General features: G+C 31.6%; 1 protein-coding gene across 2 annotated transcripts in view; it reads left to right on the top strand.

Annotated features, from left to right (window-relative positions):
- moody (G-protein coupled receptor moody) overlaps positions 1–19,045 on the top strand; it is a 47,855-nt gene extending 28,810 nt beyond the window's left edge. The window contains exons 2-9 of one of the 2 annotated variants that reach the window (XM_089697215.1): positions 9,525–9,605; positions 11,298–11,438; positions 13,210–13,380; positions 15,177–15,304; positions 16,243–16,396; positions 16,986–17,212; positions 17,528–17,671; positions 18,053–19,045. In XM_089697215.1, the coding sequence (XP_089553341.1) occupies positions 9,535–9,605; positions 11,298–11,438; positions 13,210–13,380; positions 15,177–15,304; positions 16,243–16,396; positions 16,986–17,212; positions 17,528–17,671; positions 18,053–18,168 (1,152 nt within the window). In that variant the 5' untranslated portion in view covers positions 9,525–9,534 and the 3' untranslated portion in view covers positions 18,169–19,045. Of the gene's footprint in view, positions 1–9,524; positions 9,606–11,297; positions 11,439–13,209; positions 13,381–15,176; positions 15,305–16,242; positions 16,397–16,985; positions 17,213–17,527; positions 17,757–18,052 lie in introns of both variants that reach the window. The other variant, XM_089697217.1, reaches the window with a different exon arrangement.
- The last annotated feature ends 742 nt before the right edge of the window (positions 19,046–19,787 follow it).

The following is a 19,787-nucleotide window of genomic DNA, read 5'->3' as shown; positions in this document are numbered from 1 at the left end:
TAAATTTTAATGCTTCTGTGACCTGTTTTCGATCACACTTCGGCGAAATTTTATTGTATTTACTTGCGAACTAATAAGTATTCAGGTGGAGACAATTAAATAAGTTTATACGAATTTATATCTCTCGTGATTTAGATATATTCTTATTGGAGGTTTATTAATCCTCTGAATTTGCCCTAGTGATCGTTCTGAGTAACGTCTATACGTCTAGTAATTTTAAGTGTGTTTGTAATGCAGTGGTCATCATCACTAAACGAGCTAAATTGGAACTTACAATTGCTTGCAATGACCCACGCATTAATTAGAAGATATGTATATATATTTAACTTATATACGCTGCATCGAACCCACATATGGTTCATGTACTCAATAATATGAACTCCTACTGTAAAATAACGCTTCTAATTAGGTATAATAGGAAAACGAATGATGATAGATATCAAAAATTAATCTTTACGTAAGAGCTGATGATATAGAATAAAACATTAACAGTTATGAAAAATGGGATTCTTGTTTATACGGATAGAAAATGTTTTGCCAGTAAATGATTTAAAACAATTGTCAAACAGCGCCGATATAATTTAGCTGTCTGCGCCCAAAGTTGCCAGTTTCAAACTTACAGCATTTTTGGCAGACTTTGTGAACACCAAGCCAACTGGGACAGTCAACACCCTGGAAACCTATATTTGGTGATACATTTGGCAACCTAAGTGCAGAATGCAATGCCGTTTTTGTTTATAAATGTTACCGCTTAATTGAATTCAGTTTAACCCATATTTCATAAACTATTGTTTACTTGAACGAATTTATGGGGTTATTATTGAGACATTCATTCAAATCAGTAGTTGCACATTATTAATATATCATAAAAAAAGCAGTTTAAAAAGAATATAATAACAATAAATTCCTTATAGCTTTACCAATTTTATTCAATGAAAGTACAGTACAATACATTACTTACGTTTTAATATTCCAATTGTTAACTGTCCGAGCTTTGCGGTACATAACTTAATATTTACTGCAAAATGAATGAGTCTAGACATTTTTAATAGATCCGGACAAAAGTGGCAGTCGTAATTCAAAAGTTAATCTAAATGCCATAGTGTCGACCCACTGTGGACGATTAAGGTCGCATAAAACACAATGACTTAATTTTTTGTCGCATAGTTTCTTTATCTTTTCTTGTTATTATTTTGTACAAAGAACCAGATACTAATAACTCCTACTTTGTAAAAAAAAAGGTAACCTTATTCTATGCTAAGTTAGATAAAGCGTCGCACGTGCTCACACTGTATTTTACACTGTATTTTTCGACGCAGAATTCTGGAAATTGAATAATATTTGTTGGCTTAACTTCTACGTAAATCTCATGTATGAATGTTTATAAATTTTATTGATACTGCCATATACACTGGACACTGATGGAATCCTTTCCGTAAAGCTACTGAGGCATAAGAAGTTAACGGGCATAAATGGGAGTAAGTTGAAGCAAAAGTGGGTAAATTAAATTTTTTTCCAATACAGTATTTTTCAGCTGCAGTATATTACAAATCTTAATGTGATCGTGAAATATGTAGAATGAATAAGGATAGAACAATCGGAATTAATTGAGTCTCCAGACTCCTCAGTTATCATTAGAAATGCGAAACTGTGTAAGAATGAAAAACTATACTCGCTATAGCTGCAAAATTAAAAACGTTTGCGTATTTTACGCGTGACAAATGCTTTGAATAAATAAAGGAGCTGTTAACTTCAGATGACCGTTATCCCTAGGACAGGGTGGTCATTTGTAAGGATTTCGTGTGACGCGTCGGAAATATCGCTGTTAGGCCGGAGTAATGATTTGTAAAACTTGACTACGATATAAAGTATATAATATATAGAATAAGTTTTTAATTTATTCCTTCTTTGAGTAATTTGCAGCAAACATAGGGTGTAAACGAAGCAGAAATGTGCGCAACTTTTTGGTACTTAACGTGTACTTACACTTATATTTAATTTATACTTCGGACAATAGCCCATTATTTATTAATTTTGCAAATATTATTCAAATAAATAATACAATAGCTTACTTCATAATAATGACATGCTACAACAATGTTTAAATGGTAGATATAGAGTACATAATAAATCAATTAAAATTAATGTTTGTCCTATGGTCCAATTGACCATCAACAGACGAATCTGTTGATGGTCAATTGAACCATAGGATACAAAAGATGATGATTGTGGTTTACGAATGAATGAATCGAGTGAAAGTGTGAAATTTTGCTACATTGTAGTAGAAATTGGATTTAGTGTAAGACGTGAGTTTAAATTGCTTTCTAACTTATACTCAGAAATAAATAAAATACTGTTGATAGCTTGAAACATAAGATTCCCAAGAAACAACTCAAGACATTCAAACATGTAACAGTTAAAAACACTAACAAACCAAAAACAAATGTTTTTTCTTTACTTTGAATAAATATCCACGTCTGAAAAATCTATGTAATCCTTTCACGAAGTTTACACTGACCTCTACATCGTCCAATACTAATTTAAATTAGAATTAATGGTCGGCCCTATCGCCAGTTACAATGTTCAGCCCTCACAGGTGAATTCGGTCGAACCATTTACCTCGTATCATGATAAATTAGTTAGGCAAAATTACTGAATATTTTACGGGTATATGAAACCGGACGTTTGAAATGTTAATCTTAATTTAAGTGATGCTTTAGGGGTGAAATTAATTTGCAGATGTTGACAAACTATGGGCTTGGTTAAACAATGTGCTGACGATGTAGGCACAATTAAATTATTTCGCCAACTCGTGTATAATGTAATTGTTATGTCACCCATTTGTAGTTGCGTTATGTGGATTCCATTCATACTGTTACAAAATAGTTTTGAGGTAGAAACATTATGCTTTTCTCGTATGAAGATACAAACAAACTTAAACATTTATTTATTTTGCACCACTATTAGGTAGCACTTTTGAATCGTCATATTATCATAGTTTTACCGATTCTGAAAAGCCGTCCGGAAACTCCGTAGCTGCTCTTTAAAATCATTTTAATTTTACGTACATATTAATTTTACATAATAAAATGTATATCCCGTACATATTAAGTAGTCGGTACATAATATTATATTATTAGAATATCCATATCAATTCAAAAAAGTTTTAACAATTTTTTAGAATTGTAATTATAACAAACATATTTTGATTAAATTTTTAAACTTCCAGCCAAAGCAGTTAACAATCCTAATGTTGTATCTTTTATTAAAAAATACTATACCTTCTCTGAAATACTGAAGGCAATCCATTTCAACTGTCTGTCGTGTCTTAGTATAAATGAGATACCTTTTTTAACATTAACCTTAATCATGCGATTTTATAACAGTCGTTTGTGAATAATTTTAATGAAACAGTGTTACATTTTTCGTTAGTTTATTTATCCTGAAATTGAGCAAACTGATGTATGCGATAAAAACTCAATTTGCATATCGTGCTTTCTTCATTACAAAACGTTCATACTATTTTGAATGATGCATACAATTTTTATTAAATAGAAAATGGTATGAGTGGTCTGTAGTTGATATATTATTATGTAGGTAGTATGCAAATCTCGGCAACTCTAGTGACACGAATTGGGTCGCACAGCTGGAAAACATATATAACAAGCTGTAAGTGCCCTCGGTGTTCAAATCATGAATGTCATAAAGTTATCCCTTTTCTGTCTCTAATTGTGCATACGTTGTTCTATAGTTTTATTGATGAAGCCTCGGGACTGCTGTAATGGGACATAACATTTAAATGTTATTACTTAATTGCTTATGTGGCCAGTTTTAATGAAATACCTATGTGAGTTTACGTGAGATTTGAAATACATTTGCGTATGTAAATTAGAATTAACTTAGCTGCTGATAGTTTATAAATAAAAATAAATAAATAAACAATTAGATTGTGCTCTATAATATGAATTCTTTATAATAATCCGATCATCTTCTAACTAACTTGCAAATAAAATCTATCATCTAAAGGTAGCATTGTATAAACCTATTCTAGCAATTGATTGAACCAGTTCTTTTATCTGTGTTAAGAATGTGCTAATCTATTTCGGCCAAAACAATCTGCTAGTCTATTATGCCAAAACCTCTTTACCACAAACGATCCGACTGACAAATGTTCTGCTGAGTACATTTTTTGTTCCGCTCTTGTTCCCGGGCAATAATCCTCATTGATCAAGGCTATTCAATTATATACTCGCTCTCACAATAAGAATGGTGTTTACGGTCGAGTGGCCTGTCGCGGGAGCGGCCGTGGCCAATACGCTTTGTTATTTGGTACATGAGCTTGATTAGCCGTACTATTTGGTGAGGGCCCATAAATATAGAAGGATATAAGCACTAAAACATACGCTGGATTTACAGGGACCGATAAATATCGTCGATCTTATTTCGATATTTCGGATAATGCCTATTTATGGCCACTTGTTAGTTACAAGTCTTTTGTGTTTATTGAAGTAAAACTTCTTTAGGCGCGACTAGGGAGTAACTCAGATTTTTTTTCTGACGGAAGTAACGCTTACTGAAGTCTGTGTAGTTTCCGCCATTTAAAAATAATAATTCTGATTGGTTGTAAGTATATGTCCTAAACTACACGCTTCTTGACTTATACGCCAGCTAGTGGCAAATATCATAATCAATTAGGATTATTTATTTTCAAATTTTCAAACGGATCAATTGTGAATAGCAAAGTGAATGAAAAATTCAACAGTTTTAAAAACATTATTTTAAATTGCAAAATTTTTTGAAAATCTCTAAATATACTTGTTTATTTATTACTTTTAAAATAAGTAAATTAAAAATAAAAATAAACATGTTGCGGATTATAATCAATCTATTTTAAATATTGCTGAAGACAAAGTAGTATCCATAGCAACAGATATGTATATAGGTTGTCATTCAGTTGAACAAGAAGCATATGTACGCCAACAATTTCATAAAATGTCAGTTATTGATACAGGAGGATCGCCTTATGAAATCATATTAGTTCTTAACAAATTTTACATTATTACAACCAATATTGATGTATCTGATGGCTTAGCCAACGGTTGTGTTGGAAAGTTAGTGTATATTGAACGTGATGACAGTGATAACATCATACGCTTATGGCTTGAGTTTACTGGTAAGATAGGAGAGAAAATTAGGAAAAAAGCTGCCCATCATATTCAAACTCTAAACATTAGTAGAACAGCAGTCCCAATTTTACGAAGATCGTCATCTGTACCAATGAATAGAAATAAGACAATATTTGCAAAGAGAAATCACTTTCCATTAGTATCTGCTTGTGCGCTTACAATACATAAGTCTCAAGGTGGTACTTTTGATCAAATCGTTTATGAATACAATAAAAGTCACAGTCAGCAGCTGTTATATGTAGCATTATCACGAGTAACTGATATAAATGGATTGTTCATTGACTCAAACACCGATGACAACAAATTTTATCATGGAAGAAAGCGTCCAGGGGGAATAGTTGATTTACAGTGTGAATTGTAAAGACTTTCAAATTCTCGCCTAATAACACAACAGGAAGAATTATATAACCTTGTAAATGAGAGTAACATTACACTATTTTCCTTCAACTGCCAAAGTTTACGTGCTCATGTTTCTGATCTGAATGATAAAGTATTAAAAAGGTCCACATTGCTGTTATTTTCCGAAACTTGGATGAAAAATGACGAACAAATTCTTATTGAAAATTTTTATTGCGTTACCCAATACAAACGACCCAACTCAACTGCTGGTGGAGTAGCTGTATATCATTCATCTACAGATACACTGAACAATGTAACACCAATTCAAAATATTTCACCAACTATATTATCACAAATTTCAGATGAGGTTTCACAAATTGGTGACATCGCCTTGGTTCGATGTGTTAATACGAATGACCAACCTGTGATTATCGTTGTTATTTATATTTCTACAAATACTAGCCTGACAAATATCATAAAATTTATTCATCAGCAATTACTTCACTTCACAATTGAAGGTTCTCGACTTTTAAATAGTAATTATCATGAATTACCGATGATTCTAACTGGAGATTTTAATGTTAATTTTCGCTCTCAGGAATCTCAGCCGTTAATTGATTTTTTAGAAGAAAAATTTGATTTATCTATGAATACTTCTCGACTTCATTCAACAACGCGTTTCGGTACAACGATAGATGCTGTATTTTCAAGAAAAGTAGCAAATTTAGAGAGTAAAATTTATGTTTCACATTATAGTTACCACAAACCTATAATTTCGTACGTAAGAAATTATGATGACATTCAATTACCTGTTTCGAATGAATAATATTAATATAACATTTAAATAATCTTTGTAAAGCACATGAATAATAAATATAATTAAATTATAATATAATATTTATTTATTTAAGTTAATATTTAATCATTTCAGTGATATATGTCGTCAACGCCAAAGAAGTTTTACTTCAATCGCGCGTAAAGGTTACACGCACACACTTTTTTCTTATTTAGGCGTCCTACGCTTCAACAAGAAAATTAGATTACCTAAAATAAAAAATAAACATAACTTTCATGTTACTTGGCATTACCTAATTTATTTTATGTATTATCTTGTATGCATTTTCATGAACCCGTGTACACTTTCTCCATTTGAAACAACACGCGACTGTAATCGCATTTTCTTATTCATAGTATGTAAATAGCAAGTGCTTTATTTTGCAGCTCGAATATTTGTGATGTTGTATTGACATTGCAAATAAATCTAGCAGACAATAACCTCAGTAAATGTGATATTGCTTGAAGAAGAAATATAGCTTATGTAAAATTTTACAACGAAAAAACGAACCGCATTTATATGCATTTTGTTTTTTTTTTATATTTAAAATCACATTGATTAGTATAGGATATTTAAGTCATTGTATCTAACAAATAAGTCGCTCTATAAACTGAAAGATTGATCTATTTAGTCAACTAGACTTCAACTAGGTATGCTCTCTTGTTCATCATTCAATAGAACGCCGAAATAAAAATTCCTATCATACCCACATGTTTTGCATAACACTAAAAGAAAGTAAATGTAATAAGCAATAAATTCCAATGTGTTAACCATTGCTATACGCGGCCAAGATGAAAATATATCACACTCGTACCGATTAGTGTGATATATTTGGCTTGAACTAGAAAATACGACATCCTTTTAAGAACATCCTGCTTTGTGATTCACAACCAAATGTATATTTATATTCAGTGCATCAGTAATCTAAAATTTGACCGTGTCTCATAAAATAACGGAAACAAACAGTTAGGTTACAATTGAATGGTAGGATTTCCTTTTAACTTAAACACTGATATATTGCTATACGTTTGTACTATATGGTTTTATAAGGATAATGAACGTATTATCTTTATATTAATCATCAATTAACTGATTTGAAGAGAATTGACAATCGTCTTAAACCATTAAGATTATAGTGTTTCGACCTCTTTATAATGAAGGTTAAAGACAATTATAATGTTCTGGCACCGACGGTTATTGCTCGTATTCCAAATTTTAAACGGCAGTTATGAAATTGTATACTTACGTTTTGCAACGGACATCTTTTTCTTTTGTTTGTTATTTGAACGTGAATGCTTTTTAATTACCATGATAATTGAAATATTATAGTTTTAAATTAAGATTTATTCCTTTCAGACTACATGCTTTTTTTCTCAAACTATTAAGTACCTATGCCTAGCAATAATTACATTGACGAATTCTATTCGAACATATCTTCATAGATAATATTTTGAAAGAAAATTTAATTTGATATATTTTTCATTAAATCACATAATATTATACCAGAGCTCAAGTCTAAATCTACTTGTATGATATTTAGTCCAGGAGGAATCGGCGCATGAGTACCGAAAACTATTCCACCTCAATTTTTTTACGTGATCCTCTTCAAATTGCCCTACTGATGATATAAATGCATGTTGCCATGGGGCAACCCGGTGCCATATTGTTTAAACCGAAATTGTTTAAACAATTGCAAGGAATTGTTATTTTTCAACCGGACAAATTTTTTTTATATTTTTTATCGAAATACCAATAAAAAAGGTCCAATTACTTTTCACGATAAAGTTAATATTTTCAAAGATATGAATTTTTTAAGGTTTGAAAAATCTCAAATTTGGGTACTTTCGACCCATGAAAAATATATTTAAAAAAAAATAATATATAAGTAATATTTTTTTTTCAATTCTCTATACAATAGTTAATAATATTGTTAATAGAGATTTAAGAAAATTTCATTGTTTATATCTGTTTTTTAATTGTTAACTTCGCGCGCTCACAAGTACGCGCCGCTTACCTTTAAGTATCGCCGTCTCTCTCTTACTCATGCGCTGCATCGGCCTCTCTGTGTCTTGAATCATTATTTATCATTTATCTTAAAAACTATCAACTTTATCAAGATTTCTAAAGAGAGCAATCTTATTAATAATTAAATTGTCTACAATTTGTTTCTTATATATTTTTTTCTGAAATCAATTTTTTTAAAGTTATTTAAGCATAAATTGAAACATGTAATTAAAATTACTTTTTTGTCAGTTTATATTACTTTTTTGTTATTGAAACAGCAAGTAAGGTAAAAGACCCAGTTATTGACACTGGCCTAGTTGTTTGACACTCGCAATTTGATTTTAATTAAAAGAATGAAATGTTCTCAAAAAACCAAAGATCTTAAAATTTTTAATTCAAAAATTATATTTATTAATTTATTAGAATTGATTTGTTTTTTTTTTAACTAAAATAAAATTTAAAGTGTCAATAACTAGGTCTTTTACCTTATTAATTACATTGAATAACTTCTTCAAACGAAAGTTATAGATGGAGAAGTATGAAATAATAAAACAAGATTTAAAAATAAGTATTTATTTATTATCAATATTATTTTTATATATTATATTCTTACAGTCTTCTGAATCACAACCACATAGAAGTATGCAACTTATATTATTTGTGAGCGCGCGAAGTTAACAATTAAAAAACAGATATAAACAATGAAATTTTCTTAAATCTCTATTAACAATATTATTAACTATTGTATAGAGAATTGAAAAAAAAATATTACTTATATATTATTTTTTTTTTAAATATATTTTTCATGGGTCGAAAGTACCCAAATTTGAGATTTTTCAAACCTTAAAAAATTCATATCTTTGAAAATATTAACTTTATCGTGAAAAGTAATTGGACCTTTTTTATTGGTATTTCGATAAAAAATATAAAAAAAATTTGTCCGGTTGAAAAATAACAATTCCTTGCAATTGTTTAAACAATTTCGGTTTAAACAATATGGCACCGGGTTGCCCCATGGCAACATGCATTTATATCATCAGTAGGGCAATTTGAAGAGGATCACGTAAAAAAATTGAGGTGGAATAGTTTTCGGTACTCATGCGCCGATTCCTCCTGGACTAATTACTCCTCGAGTTTATATAACGAAATTTATTTTCCAGAGTGGTAACAATGGCGGACGCTGATGCGTGGAATGTCACTGAGAATATTACAGCCAATGTGAGACCGAGCGAACTATCCAAGTGAGTTATATCTAATCATATATTTTTGTAATATTTATTTTAGAAATTAATGCAGTTTATTTTTGTTTGTTTATAGAAATTTAATACAAGTGATAAGGTTAAGAAAATTTTTGATATCGCAAAAAATTTGCCGCCTCTGTAATTTGTTCGATCTTTGAGAAGACTGTTATATTCGTTCGATACTAAATATTTAAATAAAAAGCCACTAAACAGCTTTATATTTAATTTGATTCCCTATAGACATATTTTATTTGTAGGTTTGGTCTAGGTGTTAAAATTAATTAAAACGTTTGTGTTTATTCCCAATACAACTAGAAGTCACGCAAATGGCGTTGATGAATCTATAAATTAAGTTTTTTGTATATTTAATATAGAAAAAACCTACCTAATATTTTAACGATTTCTTTCAATGTCTGTTTTCGTCATTCTAAAAGCTCTTCCAGATTTAAAAGGCAATTCAATACGTCATAAAATATTTATTGTTTCGATATATCGTCAAATAAATTAAAATAACATTTTATTTTAATCTTCCTATCAATTCAAATAGATATAACTCTGTTTACTTACTTTCTATTTGCTAACAAAACATTGTGCTGCATTTCTATTCTCTTTATGTAAATAGATCGGAAAACACGCTTCTGTCATCTATGAAAAGGGCAAAACTATTTTAATTGAACCTACATGAGTGGACATTTTTTTCTGTGAGGCAAATCAGTTTAAACAACTTGCAGTTATTTTTAATATTCACGCTTTGGAATTTATTATTCATAAAAAAATTGTCAACGTTCATTATAATTAATTCCCTATTATACATTATTATAGGGAACTAGCGGTCCGCCCCGGCTTCACCCGTGGTACATAATATTTACGTTTTCTCTACATAAGAACCATCCTCTTACTTCAAGGAATATAATAAAAAAAGAATTATCGAAATCGGTTGAGCCGTTCTCGAGTTATGCGCTTACCAACACATTTTGCGATTCATTTTTATATATAAGAAGATTATAAATAGGCAATATAAAGTATCTATTAAAATAAGCCATCTCAAACTATTAACCTAATCCCAATTCTGACGCAAGTAATTATTAAGTTCCAGACTATTCAACTAAATGATTTATTATGAATTTGTTTTAATAGGTCAAGTATTTAATTCACGAAACAACCATTGTTGAAAAGTTTTGCACAATAAATCTGCTCTTGGTCATTACTCCCACAAACGAATCCCAAGCCCAAGCCCAATGAAATATTATTGAACATCTTCGAATAAATTCAAGAACAATTCTAAAGCTATCGCACCAAGTTTTCCAGTATTCACCTGCTTTTGAATTATAGAACTTTGTTTTCATTTGTGCCATATAAATTATTCAAAATTCTAAAATAAACAAACACGTTTCCTTCAACCATTCCAAATATTCAGAAATTCGTTATTCCAAATCAAAATCCTTTAACCTATTTAAAACACAGGTTTCACATATCAAAGAGTAGGTATGTTTTAAGCATTTTGTCTTTCAACCTACCATTGACGACTGCTTTTACTCCTTTTAAAACTCTGCTTCATTTAAAGTACATAATGAATATCCTATTATTTCATACTTCGCTTTGAGGTTTTAAAGTTTTGTTTCGTGAAAGGATATCCTACTTTTGCGTATTCAATAAAGCTTTGTAAGTGCTTGAAATGAATTTTTGTTCCAGGTTTTCACCGGCCCTGCTTACATTTGCAGCTGTGGTCACTGGCTTTATTATGCTCATAGGCTTGTTTGGAAATTTACTGACTGTAGTCGCACTCCTTAAATGTCCGAAAGTCAGAAATGTTGCAGCTGCGTTTATCATTAGGTGAGTTAAACTGTAATCTTTACAATCTGCAAAATATGTTTTAACGCAATTATTAAATGGTTTCAACTTTTAATAAATTTAGAATCCTTAAAAAATTATGTTTAGAATTAAATTAATCATTGGCATACATCATATTTTATACGGTCAATGTTAGTTGCGACTCTATATTACCTCTCTAGTGCTACCATACATCTAATCAAATGAAAATACGTAGAATGTTCTTAAACATAAAGTGGTCTCATAAGCTAAGTAAGCTCATAATTTCATCAAGAGTAAAGTATATCCCGAATAAATGTTTTATGCCCAGTTTGCATGCACATCATGCGTGTGCAACTGACATGTAAATAGGTTTTAGCCCATTCATCTCACAATAGCATTCAATCATATCATCTATTCATGATTATCCATTCGTTTTATTTTGAAACACGCTTGCAGTTTTCTTAGTATGAAACATTTTTTACCATATCTAAAGTGTTGTCAATATACTATCTTCAAAAAGAGATGTTAATAACATAATACTTTTCTGAACATCAGTCAAAACCACTTCAAGGAAATTTTAATTGAAAATGTTTTGAAATAACAACTTCATCTATAACAACGACTCCGAATGAAGCTTAGCCTGTGAAATGAAAAAGACTCGTATCAAAACCTACAAATTGATGGTCTTAACCTTTGGAACTAAATGAAGAACTGTGGAAAAAGTTACAAAAGCTTAAGCTGTAGCATTGTTATTATGGCAATGTGTTGAGTTTACCATTATTATCTACTATAAACTAAAAAATATATTAAAAATGATAAACGACTTGTTAATTAAGCCTCAATGTGAATTAATTATGCCTCGTATCCACAAAATTAATTTAGAGCTGAAACTTTTTTCCGTTTTCCCAGAAGTTATCCATAAATTGTGTCTCATCAAAAGCATATCTATTTGCTTCTAAGAATTTTCTGATAATCATTAAGCCAATTCCTTGGCTATTATAATTCGGGTCTCGTACACAATCCTCTTCAAATGGTGTAAATGCCATAACAAGGTGGATGACGACGTACTTTATGAAGGCTTCACATCATTCTTGTGGAAATGGGTCAAACATGACGAGCTGTAATTAAACATTTTAGCGGGGTGTGTAGGCTGTTTATTGTACACTCACACGGAGTACCGTAAAAGTGACAATGTGTCGTTAAAATTTTATTTATAAACGAGTTAACCTAGTAACATTTGTATTAAGTAACAGGTTTAATGGTTTATTGACACAAATCATCGTGATTGTTAAGTTTAGTTAGTTACACAGTACACACCCTTATGTATTTCATTCGATCAATATAATATTTTAACACACTTATTAGGTATATTAGTTCATTATGAACTTAATACTTACTCTTAAAGTCCTGGTATATGTATAAACAAAGTACATACCTACATAATATGTATATCTCAAAAACAAAGAATGGTGCGGATGCATTAGCATCCAGAGAGAAAGTTTCACCTTTGCCCTATTAGGATTACTACCTTCACTATTTAGTTATTAAGCACACTTTCGTCTGTGGTATCAAAGCTTTTAAACAAGGTTCTAAAGCACTATTTTCGCCTTTACTTCTGTATAATGATAATATTAATTTTATCATTCACAACTAGATTTTGAAAGGTAGGTAGGTATAATGGGTAAACCAAACATGGGTTGACAATGCAATAATATTATAAAGGATAATTTATTAAAAGAGTGGAGTCACAAACTCAATACGAACTTAATTAAGTGTTTTTCTTTGCTTTCAGTCTCTGCATAGCGGATTTTTTATTCTGCGCGATGGTCCTCCCCTTCGCGATATCCGGATTCTGGACTCGCACGTGGTCGCACGGAGGCGCTCTGTGTAAGCTCGTGCCGTTTCTGCGGTATGGCAATGTTGGCGTCTCTCTACTGAGTATAGCACTCATTACTTTGAACAGGTATGGTTTATTCAATTATTGAATGAGAGATGAATAAAACTTATGAATATATAATAAAATGAACTTAACTAGACTTACCAAAACTTTTGGGGTTTTCGGTAAAAAAGTGTCAATATCGTTTGAGCACAATTCAAAATAGCGTGCCTATGATCATAAACGTTGTTATTATTGATGGAAGGCCTGTATCGTAAGGTTTTAATTTAAGCTCTGAAAAGGTGAGATAAGTCTCAAATATTGTTCTAAATAAAATTAGTCTGGTATTATTGAATTAAGATGCAGTGATATTCTAGTGACGCATTTAGTAACACGTAGGTATATCCTATAAATAGTATTACAGGAAAATGATATTTCAGTATTACGTAATTAATTGCTTGACCATATTATACACGTAATAAATAATATCAAAGAGCATTTTAATCCTTGTGATTCACATCGTCATTCCAATTGCGTAAAATAACAAAGATGTCGGTATCATGGGGATATTGTAACAATAAAAATGCGAAGCATGCCTGCGACCTTCCATATAAGGGCTACGACAAGGTAAAAAATGTTGATTGTACTTGTAGGTCAAGAACGTTAATAGGTCAATCTCTATAGATGCGATTACTGTCATTGTTTATAAAGAAATTCCAAAACTTTTCTTGGAAATGAACATTGTGGAAAAAGGAAATACCTTATCTGCAAGAACCTATAAGTTCCATTGTTTAAATATGTAAAAGACATTATTATTGTTTTATATTTGATATCCCTATTACATATATATTTATTCATCAGAAACACACCACAAAGCCGTAAAAAGTTATATCAGTCAAATCTTTTAAATCTAATCAGTCCCAAACTTAATATATCTGATGGATTATTGAATTCGTATCAGTGATTGAATTGCACGTGTAAAAATATGCGAGGGATTACCTCAAACCGATTTAACGTCGGGAACACCTGACGAATATTAGGTGTCGCCGTACCGTACGAAAATATGTTTTTCACACCTGCTCTACTTGAGATCTGAATTTCTCGTTGTCATTGTAAAGCTTATTTCAAATTCAATTATTTTACTCCGATATTGGCGCTGAGAAATGATGTTTTATATGATTGAGACTTTTTTGTAAGTCTAGAATTGTGTAGACTAGACTTCGATAGATTGCACAAATGTGTAAATTATGAATTTTAAATTAAAGATGTCAACTTTTTATTATCTAGCCTGTACGCCTTAAAAATGACACCTTTTTTGGTTCTGAATTATTTTAATGGATTAGTTTTCTATACCTAGCTAACTCCTAAGGCTTTTATACAACTTATAAAATTTAATATATTTTACGACTGCAGCTAAAGTATTTAAACTAAACAAATAAATAAACTAACGGTTTAAAATGTCCAACTAGTAACTTCGTTAGACAAATTAGGTTCAGGTGGCATTCGTTAATATACACAAAGTTTTCGTATAAAATCTACACAGACAGACAGTGTGGCGTTGCATAAATAATTCCGTTGAAATTTCATAGATACAAACAACACTTTGGTCAGTGGAAATGAAATTTTCTCCCTGAAATGAGTTGAGAGTACTTAATAATCATGTACCAAAATTAGAGCAAAATTAATTAAAGCATGGTTTGTTTACATCAAATTGTTTGATATAAAAATATACTCAAATTCGATCCTATTTATCCTCAAATTTCAAATCGACCGTGATTCCACGTTTATGAAATTATTATAAATAGAAAAAGCTAACCAAAGTTCAACGTTTTATTGAAATTGATATTTAGGATCTTTTAAACCAAAATTCTATTATTTTTCAGGTATATAATGATAGCCCACCATAGCTGGTACTCTCGAGTGTATAGGAAACACAACATAGCGCTTATGATCGTCTTTTCCTGGATGTTTTCATATGGAATGCAAATACCTACTCTTGTTGGAGTTTGGGGTACGTATTTTTTTTTAAACATATTTTCATTCGAACTGAGATTTAATCATTATTTCATTAATGATTTGTAACAGTTTTACAGTATTAATATAAGACATAATATTTCCTTATTTGAGTATTTAAACCTATTTTCGAAAGTGCTACTAAATAGTAGTCTAATTGAATAAATGAATGTTTGAGTTTGAGTTTGAGTTTACATTATTACGTGTACCTATATCTAGTGAATTTACCGGTTAAAAGGAAATATATGGGAAAGTTTCCAAGCCATTTCATATGTTCTGAAATCCCCAATTTACATCATTTTGTAGTATTACCACGTATAACTATAGAGTAATCTGTGTTATTACACTTTAAAAGCAATATCCCTTAATTCCATTCAAGTTTTAATAGTCATTCTCACATCTTTAAATACTTAATCCAAAATACTACAAATATTTACAAGTACAATTACACTGTAACGTCCCCAAGAGATGTATTTAGGATTTAGCGTTAGCATTTAAATCCTTTGGTACCTTATATGGAGATACCCGAAGAAACTTTGCAGACAGATAGCGTAGTAGAGGCTATTAAATAGAAACAACCTATGAAGCCTAGCTTACAAATTACATCTTAGCCGAACACAATAAAGGTCTCTGGATACATTTACATTTTAACGTTTTACAATAGGTACATTCCATTCTCTTAGTCTGATACTATGCAAATATCGAAACAATGCTATGTTTTTAATGTTATTTGAACCTACAATGGGAATATCTACAAAACGTTTAAAATAAACATATCTAGATATGTAGTTTTTATAGAAATAACACAAAATTGAACAATTATCTTTACTTTAACATTTACACCGTAGATTGACTTTAGATATTTTAGTACCTAGTCAAATGTTAACGATGTTATTATTACATGAAAAAACTAACCTTTGTTCTCTGTTATTTCAGGTAAATTTGACTACGATCAAGAATTGGGAACGTGTTCAATCGTCCCAGACGAGCATGGCCGCTCGGCGAAAACAGCTCTCTTTGTTATAGCATTTATTGTTCCCGCCTTGCTTATTTTTATTTGTTACGCGAGAATATTTTGGGTGGTGCACAGGTAAATAATATTTTATTAAATGTAATTTCGAGTACCTAGGTATTTCATTTTTTGCAAATTTGATTTTCCCGCCCAATCTGAGTCACAGACTATATTCAACCAATTTTTTTTTCCCATTGATTATAATTTTTTTTCCCCAGAGTAATTCGCTCTCTTGTTTTCATTAATCTTTATAGCTCTGATTTATTTTTATTTTTTTTTTATTGGGTCCTCCTATTTCAATTAATACCTACCATGGAATTAAGGAAGACGAATACTTTTTATGGATTCCAGACGTCCTTCGTCCCCTTGTACCTTATCTTTATGGGACGAAAATAAATAGCCGTTGAGGTTTTCATGCTTTATTACATTTTACGGCGTCGTAAATTCGTTTACCTATTTTATTTATAGCTATCATGTGAGACGCTTTTGTCACGTAAATGAATGTTCATGATTCATGCAAGTTGTACAAAGTACACTACGACCACGTGATATTAATCCTCTTCATATTAAAATTGAAACAACCAAAATATAAAGCTTAGATTCATCATAAATTATACATAGACCTACGTAATATCTTTAGTAAATATATTTTTAAATGATTTTCCAGCTCAGAACAACGTATGCGCGAACATCATAGATCTCAAACTGCCAGCCAAGGCACACTCAACAATGGCAGTGACAAACGCTCTACAATCAAGGATACAAGAGAAACAAAGGCTCGACGAAACGAATGGAGGATAACGAAGATGGTCCTCGCTATATTCTTGTCATTTCTAGTCTGTTATTTGCCAATCACAATTGCGAAAGTGGCAGATAGTCATGTTCATTATCCAGGTAAGAATTTTATGATGTTCCATTTTATACTCGAATAAAAATCAGATGGAATATAATGTTTAATGTTTATTATTCTGATGCAACATGATAAAATTGTTAGGTCAATTGTGCAAAATTATTAACTTGACATAGTCTTTCTAAGTGTGTAAATAAATTGTGAAAACCTAGTAATAATTATTTCTTACAAAAAATAACAAACAGTGACAATACTGTTAATAAAAAAATACGCACCTACTAGAGAATATATTGTTTTAGTATTCCTTAACTATACCATAAAATACTAAAACAAAATAATGACCAACAATAAATCCACAGTATTCCACATCGCGGGCTACCTCCTGCTATACGCAAGCGCGTGCGTGAACCCGATCATCTACGTCATTATGAACGCGCAGTACCGCGCCGCGTACGCCGCGGCTCTCTGCTGCCCCCTCGCGCGGCTCTCCGGGCTCACCAGCGGTGCGTATCCCTCCTCGCCCGCATGCCACCAAGTCAGGAAAACTGAGCGAACCTCCGCGCTCGCTTCTTATGTACGCTCTTGAAGGTATCATCGGTCTCATTTGGCACTTATGGGCTTTGCACGTTTATATTCATTTCATAACATTATTTTTCGACTTTTTTCATATTGTGATGTGTCTATCAATCCATCTTTCCGTTGAATCTTGATTCATCTTTGTCTTGAAATGCTTGACTTCATATTGTTTGAATAATTAAATCATAATGCATTATGCAAAAAGTCTATCCAGATCAAAAGATACATAAGACAGTTCATTTCACGCACGATAGAATTTAGATCTAAGTGTGTGTTAACGCTAATAACTAGTATCTCATTATTTTTAGAGAAATGGAACGAGCGTCACGGATACAGCTTCAGCAACACACGAACGGTGCTCAGCCAAGTTTCACTAGGCGAGTCGAGAGCGGACCCTCGGGGCAGTTCCATACACGGCAGATAAACCCTAGACCGTCTGGCTCACTTGGCGGCAGCTGTCACAGCATTGGCGCCAAAACTGAACTGACCTACGGGGTCAATTATGGACCCAATTCGAAAATATCAAGATTCGAAATCCACCAATCGATTTCGTAATAGCTTGTCGTTCGATATTTTGACGTACCAAAGATAATTTATACCAAAAGACATTTTGATAGTTTTTATTACCTACGTATTTTATATTATCTGTGCTAATGCTGTATTATTTTATGTTTCCGTCCATAACGTGCGACAAGCTGATTACGAATTAATTATCATTGTAAATACTGTATTACCTAGTAAGCATCGATATAACTTGTATAGTGTATTTATTTAATTTAGGTAAACAATTATGCATAATACAATAAAACCACCTTTACATGTATAAGTCATTTGATATGAAGCATTCCAACAGAGAGATTTTTGCTATTTAATAATTTCAAAACATTCCATTGTATTTTAACAACAAAGAACGTATTTTGATTAATAGGCCAAAGAATAAAACATAAGAAAGAACCTGATACGTTCGCTTCTGATTATATTTTCTGTATGCTCAAGTTACCCATTTATAAATACATAATATTATTAATTGTGTAATGTGTTGACATAAAACAATGATTGATAAAATCAATAATATTAAGCAATGTATACCAGTTTTACGGGTGTATTTTATGTGAAATTTTCATAACTCTGTGCCTTCTATTTTATCTTTTTAAATGTTATGCCATATTAAATTAAGATTTAAAATTGAATTGAAACGTAATGTTATAGTTATAATTATCTGTAATGGAATTATTTATTTATTTTATCAGTAACACATTTATTTGACTCAAAGGTTGTTAAAATAAACAATTTAAATTGCATAGTTGTCTTATTTAATATTTTCGCCCTAATACCTACCTTTAGGTACCTATCCTTTAACGTAATATTATAATATTATCGACGTATAATTTCTGCAAAAAGAATAACAAATAACAATAGATAAGGCACCAGCCGTCTGGTCACTCAGCCGGAGTTTTATCTTCACCGCCGGCCGCCGCATGGCGAGGTACTACCCCCCTAACAGATAATAAATATCAATCAAGCCTAGATAAGTTTGGTTACACTGACATAAAAAAAAAAGTGAAGTCCCGTGTCCCCGTAGTGGGGTAGGGGGCAGATGCATTATTCATACATCTGTTTCACTGATCGATTTTTCTTTAGGGACAAGTAGGTGATCAGCCTTCTGTGTCCTGCCAGACCGAGACATTTTTTTTTTTCGTCTCCACCGGGAATCGAACCCAGGACCCCTCGGTTCTACGCTCACGCGTCAACCACTGTACCGAGGAGGCGGTTACACTGACATGGGTATTTTATTATACCGGCTTTGGGCGCGTTCCCACCGTGTCGTGACGACAGATAATCGTGTAGTTTTAAGTGTCGTGGCTTATATGTTTAAATGGAGGTGTTCACATTTAGAACGACACAATTTACTGTCGTCTACGACAGTTTTTGCAGTGACGACACTTTGTCGTGACAGTGGGAACGGCAAGCACGACAGTCGTAAAACGATAAAAAATCGTGGACGGCAACTCTATAACGTCCATTGAACTCAGGAGAGTAAAC

The sequence above is a fragment of the Colias philodice genome, chromosome 7 (genome assembly GCF_061535455.1).
Source record: "Colias philodice isolate Cphi_HAF_F1 chromosome 7, ilColPhil1 Martin Lab GWU primary, whole genome shotgun sequence".
NCBI lineage: Eukaryota > Metazoa > Arthropoda > Insecta > Lepidoptera > Pieridae > Colias > Colias philodice.
The sequence above is the reverse complement of the archived record's forward strand: the minus strand, read 5'-3'. Positions and strand labels throughout refer to the sequence as shown.